Consider the following 4,964-nt stretch of genomic DNA (forward strand, 5'->3'; position numbering starts at 1 on the left):
ATACCACTGGCTCTAAGTAAGCATTCTGGATACAAATCTGATGACAACCATATGCAGTAGTTTTTACAGGATGATATGATTTTGTAAGTAATACACAATCACAAAGTTCAAGAAAGAGTAACCATGCTCAATATTGCAGATGATAAGTCTAACAGACACGGACACCAAGCATCTCCATATACAAACAAAGTGTCATACAATTCCAATCTAGATTCCTCAAATCCTTCTATTGCACAGACATCCTCAGTACTCAAAAATTCACCAACTTTTTTCTTTTGATAACCGTGGTGTCTACACCAACTTGCGTGCAACTCGACTAATTCCACTAGATACATACCTCCCTGACCAGCAACAAGTATCAAATAACTCTGTCCACCAAGGCAAGAACAAATGCGCAGAGAAATCACCAAGTGTTCTTGTCTCCTAAATTCACCAACATATAGCAACAGGCACCAACAAATAACTCTGTCCTTCAAGGCTAGGACTTTGTCTTAAAAATTCAGCCACATAATTATGCAGGCGTCAACAGTTATCGGAGACATTACTCCACAAAACAACACAGAAAAGATAATTCATCACTCTTAAGATGAATTAGTTAAGTTTCTCCACTTCAATGATTTTGTGGTCCATATTGCAGGCTTGGTTTCGCAAGTTACTTTGTTTTAGTGCTTGACTGAAATTTATACTATTCAAGTTTAACCCAAGCTTGGTTCAACATAAAGCGATATTTAAATTCAAGTTTACCCAGACTTGGTTCAACATAAAGCGGGAATTTCAGTTAATCAAATTGTATTTGGATAAATATATAAGAACTTTCTTTAAATGGCTCATTAAAAATCAAAATCCAAAGTTGCAACCCTTTTGTGCCTTTATATTACCAAAATTAAACCCTCACATTATTAATCCCACATCTACTATGTAAACGTTAACCCATACGCAACATGCATTGGATTAACAATAAGTTACTTGATTAGATAACAGTTGCAATCAAGGAAATATCCATCTTTGACAACTAGAGAGATCATAAACTACCACATAACAGTATGACAAATCAGATTTTACTTCATAGAACAAGAGCAAATGGACATGAGAAAACTAGATTTCATTGATTAGGAACAGCATTGTATTTTACATCATCCCATCAAAAACAGAATATAAGAAATCAAATTTTTTTATCAACTCTGAACAATTGAATGGCAATCAAACCCTAATGATCAATTCTCAAAAAATAACAAATTTAAGAGCTGGTAAACTTGGTAACAGCTTTAGTCCCTTCAGAAACAGCATGCTTAGCCAATTCACCAGGCAACACCAATCTAACAGCAGTTTGAATTTCCCTAGACGTAATGGTAGGTTTCTTATTGTACCTCGCAAGTTTAGATGATTCCTGAGCCAATTTCTCAAATATATCGTTAATAAAACTGTTCATTATCCCCATCGCTTTGCTTGAAATTCCGATATCAGGATGCACTTGTTTCAGCACTTTGAATATATAGATCTTGTACGTCTCAGAACTCTTCTTCACCTTCTTCTTTTTCTTTTCTCCGATACCGGCACCGACATCCTTCGTCGGAAGCTTCTTTCCGGCTTTTGGCTTCTTCTCCGCCGGAACTTTATCGTCGGAAGGTTTTTCCGATGCCGGATTCTCCTCGGCGGGCTTCTTTTCTGCCTTTGGAGCCATTGGAACAGTGTAGAAATTTAGCGAAGTTTTGAGGACGATAAATTTTTTCAATGAATGGGGTTTGGAATTTATAGCTAATGGAGGTTTCTTTTGATTGGATAAGGTCGAGTGACAAGGATCGATGACGTGGATAATCGTAAGCGTCAGATCGGGTTGGAAGATCAACGGCTATGAGATAGTGGAACTGTGCAAGTGTAGATTCATTTGCTACGGAAATAATGGCGTTTAAAGAGGGGAAGGAATTAGTAAAAGCAACGCTAGCTTTTTGGGTTGTTATATTAGACAGAAGAATTTGGTTTATGTTGCGAAAATAATGAGTGGATGTTATTATATAATTTTTTCTCCATCTCCATTATTTTTTACTAGCATATTTTATTTAATTTTTTTATTTTATTTTGGCTATAAATAGTCAAAATGTTTGTGTGTTTATATAATTCTCTCTCTCTGCATTTCTTTCTAATTTTTGCTTTTCTTCTTGTTTTACTAAGTTAATTTATTTTATAATACGTTATCAGTACGAAGCTATAATTTTCTCCATAAAAATTAACTTCTATATTAGGTATAAGAAATTTAATTTTAGTTATCTTTGTTATTTCTAAATTAATTTCTATCTCAGTTTTTATTATGTCAAATTTATCAAAACTTGAGTTTATGGCACTTGATATTACCAAAAACAATTATTTGTCATGGATTCTTGATATTGAAATTCACCTTGACGGTAAAGATCTTGGTGATACTATTAAACAAGAAAATAAAACATCAAGCCAAGATAAAGAAAATATCATGATTTTTCTCCGTCATCATATTAATGAAGGATTAAAAATTGAATATTTAACTGTGAAAGACCTTCTTGAATTATGGACTAATTTGAAGGATCGATATCACCACCTAAAACTTATGGTGTTACCAAAAGCTCGATATGACTGGATACACCTTTGATTTCAAGATTTTAAAACTGTGACAGAGTATAATTCTGTTATTCACAAGATAAGTTACATGTTAAAATTATTTGGAGATACTATCACTGATGATGACTTACTTGAGAAAACTTTTTTCACTTTTCACGCTTCAAATGTGTTGCTATAACAATAATATCGTGAAAAGGGGTTTAAGAAATATTCTGAATTAATTACATGCCTACTTGTGGCCGAGCAGAATAATACTTTGCTGATAAAAAATTATGAAGCCCATCTCACTGGGTCTGCTCCATTCCCCGAAGCGAATGTTGTAGCAGCACATAATCAGTCTGAATCAAGATAAAATAATTATCGTGGTTGCGGCCATGGCCGTGGTCGTACACTTGGGTGAGGATGTGGTAGAGGGCGAAATAATTATCGTCATCATGATGGAAATAAACATGAGAACAATAAAGTTCCTCAAAATAATTCTTCTAGAGGTAAATTCAATATTTGTCACTAGTGTGGTATGAAGGGTCATTGGGCATGTGAATGCCGTACGCCCGATCATTTTGTGAAACTTTATCAAGCCTCTCTAAAAAAAAGATAATAATGTGAAGGCGTACTTGAATTTTCGGAATGATGATAATGAAACAACTCTCTCAAATAAATATGAAGATATTGAGGCAAATCTTGCTTATAAAGATGATTTTGTAGGACTACCAAATATTACTCATTTGAAAGCTGAAGACTTTATGAATATTGACTGAAGAATTGATCATCTAACTGGGATAAATAATATAAAATTAGTTATTTTTTTCCTATTATGTTGTCCTTCGTAAAAATATTTCTTAAGGCAGGGCAATTTCTTAAAGTTTTTTATGTTGTTAGTTTTTTACGTTCTTATAATGTAGAGAAAAGGCATAAATTCCCCCTTAAAGTTGTATCAAAAAGTCAGTTATACACGTAAAATATCATGGCGACCTATTGTTGACACCCAATTTTTACCCTCAATAACGTAATTTTTACAAAAAAATAAAATAATACAATAATAATAAAATATATATATAAAATTAAATAATAATAATAATAATAAAACGAAATATACATATATGGTATCATCATTTTAAATTAATTTCTCTCTCTATATATATAGCTATATATATATATATAAAATAATTCTTGAATATAATATATTTTATTATTTATTCAAAAAAATTATCTCAAAAGATTTTTATTTTAAAAATAAATAGCTCTGTTAATTAGTTTGATTTAATTAATAGACTCATATTTCAAGTTAATTTATTTAAACTGAAGTTAATTATTTGCTTTGTCAAAAATGAGAGGTTTGTTAATTAATTAATGCATACTCATCTTATTTTAATTTTAGACTTCTTCAATTTTAATTAAATTAAAATAATTGGCTTTTATAAAACCATGCATATTTTCAAGTGTATTTTAAATAATTTGTCATCTTCATAACATATGCATTTTTTTGTTATATAGTCATTATCTCTTAGTAATATTTAAATTTGACTTATAAAAAGAAAATTATTATTTACCATAATTAATTATTTCGTAAATTAATAAATAGTTACAATGAGGTTAATCATTTTACTTTTGTTAAAATTAAGAAGATCGTAAATTAATTTGTCTAATTTGATAACCAATTTCACCAATTAATTTTACGTTTTCATTACTTCTCCTAAATAACAAATAAATAAATCAATAAATAAATAATAATAATAATAAATAAATAAAGAAATAAAAAAAATAATTTTATTTAATCCGAAAAATAATATAATATATAATGATATATTCCGCCGCACTTTTGTCCCCCTTTTTAAAAATAAAAATAAAAATAAAAAAATAATTCCATATTCATCCAACCAAAATAATAATAATAATAATAATAATTAAAAAATAAAATAATAATAATAAAAAATAAAATAATATAATATATATATATATATATATATATATATAATATTCTGTCGTACTTTTGTCCCCTCCCCGTTTCCCTATACTAATAAAAAACTAATGCGTGCCCCCGCCCATACCCCTTTGTCTATAAACTATATATATATTTATATTCATCCGAAATAAATAAAATAAACAAATAATTTTGCCTATCCAAATATATATATATATATATATATATATTATATTCATCCGATTTTTATTATTATTTTTTATTATTATTATTATTTTATTTTATTTTATCTTTTTTAATAAAAATTCAAAAAAAAATTAAAATTATTTTAATCCACGCGTGCCCTACCCATACCTATATTAATACTATATTAATAATGCCCATCACCCGTTGTCCCCTATTTAAAAAATAAATAATAATAAACATTAAATAATAATAAAATATATAATTTTTT

At 29.0% G+C, this 4,964-nt stretch overlaps 1 protein-coding gene across 1 annotated transcript; it reads right to left on the reverse strand.

Moving 5' to 3' along the window:
• Positions 1-1,087: 1,087 nt before the first annotated feature.
• Positions 1,088-1,727, reverse strand: LOC129899586 (histone H2B.7-like). Its single transcript, XM_055974593.1, has one exon. The coding sequence runs from the start codon at positions 1,679-1,681 to the stop codon at positions 1,238-1,240; it is 444 nt and encodes a 147-aa protein (XP_055830568.1). The 5' UTR covers positions 1,682-1,727; the 3' UTR covers positions 1,088-1,237.
• Between the last annotated feature and the right edge of the window lie 3,237 nt (positions 1,728-4,964).

This window comes from Solanum dulcamara, chromosome 8, assembly GCF_947179165.1.
Source record: "Solanum dulcamara chromosome 8, daSolDulc1.2, whole genome shotgun sequence".
Taxonomy (NCBI): Eukaryota; Viridiplantae; Streptophyta; class Magnoliopsida; order Solanales; family Solanaceae; genus Solanum; species Solanum dulcamara.

Excerpts from the sequence above, each read along its gene's own strand:
- LOC129899586 (XM_055974593.1), bottom strand. The coding sequence starts at position 1,681 with ATGGCTCCAAAGGCAGAAAAGAAGCCCGCCGAGGAGAATCCGGCATCG.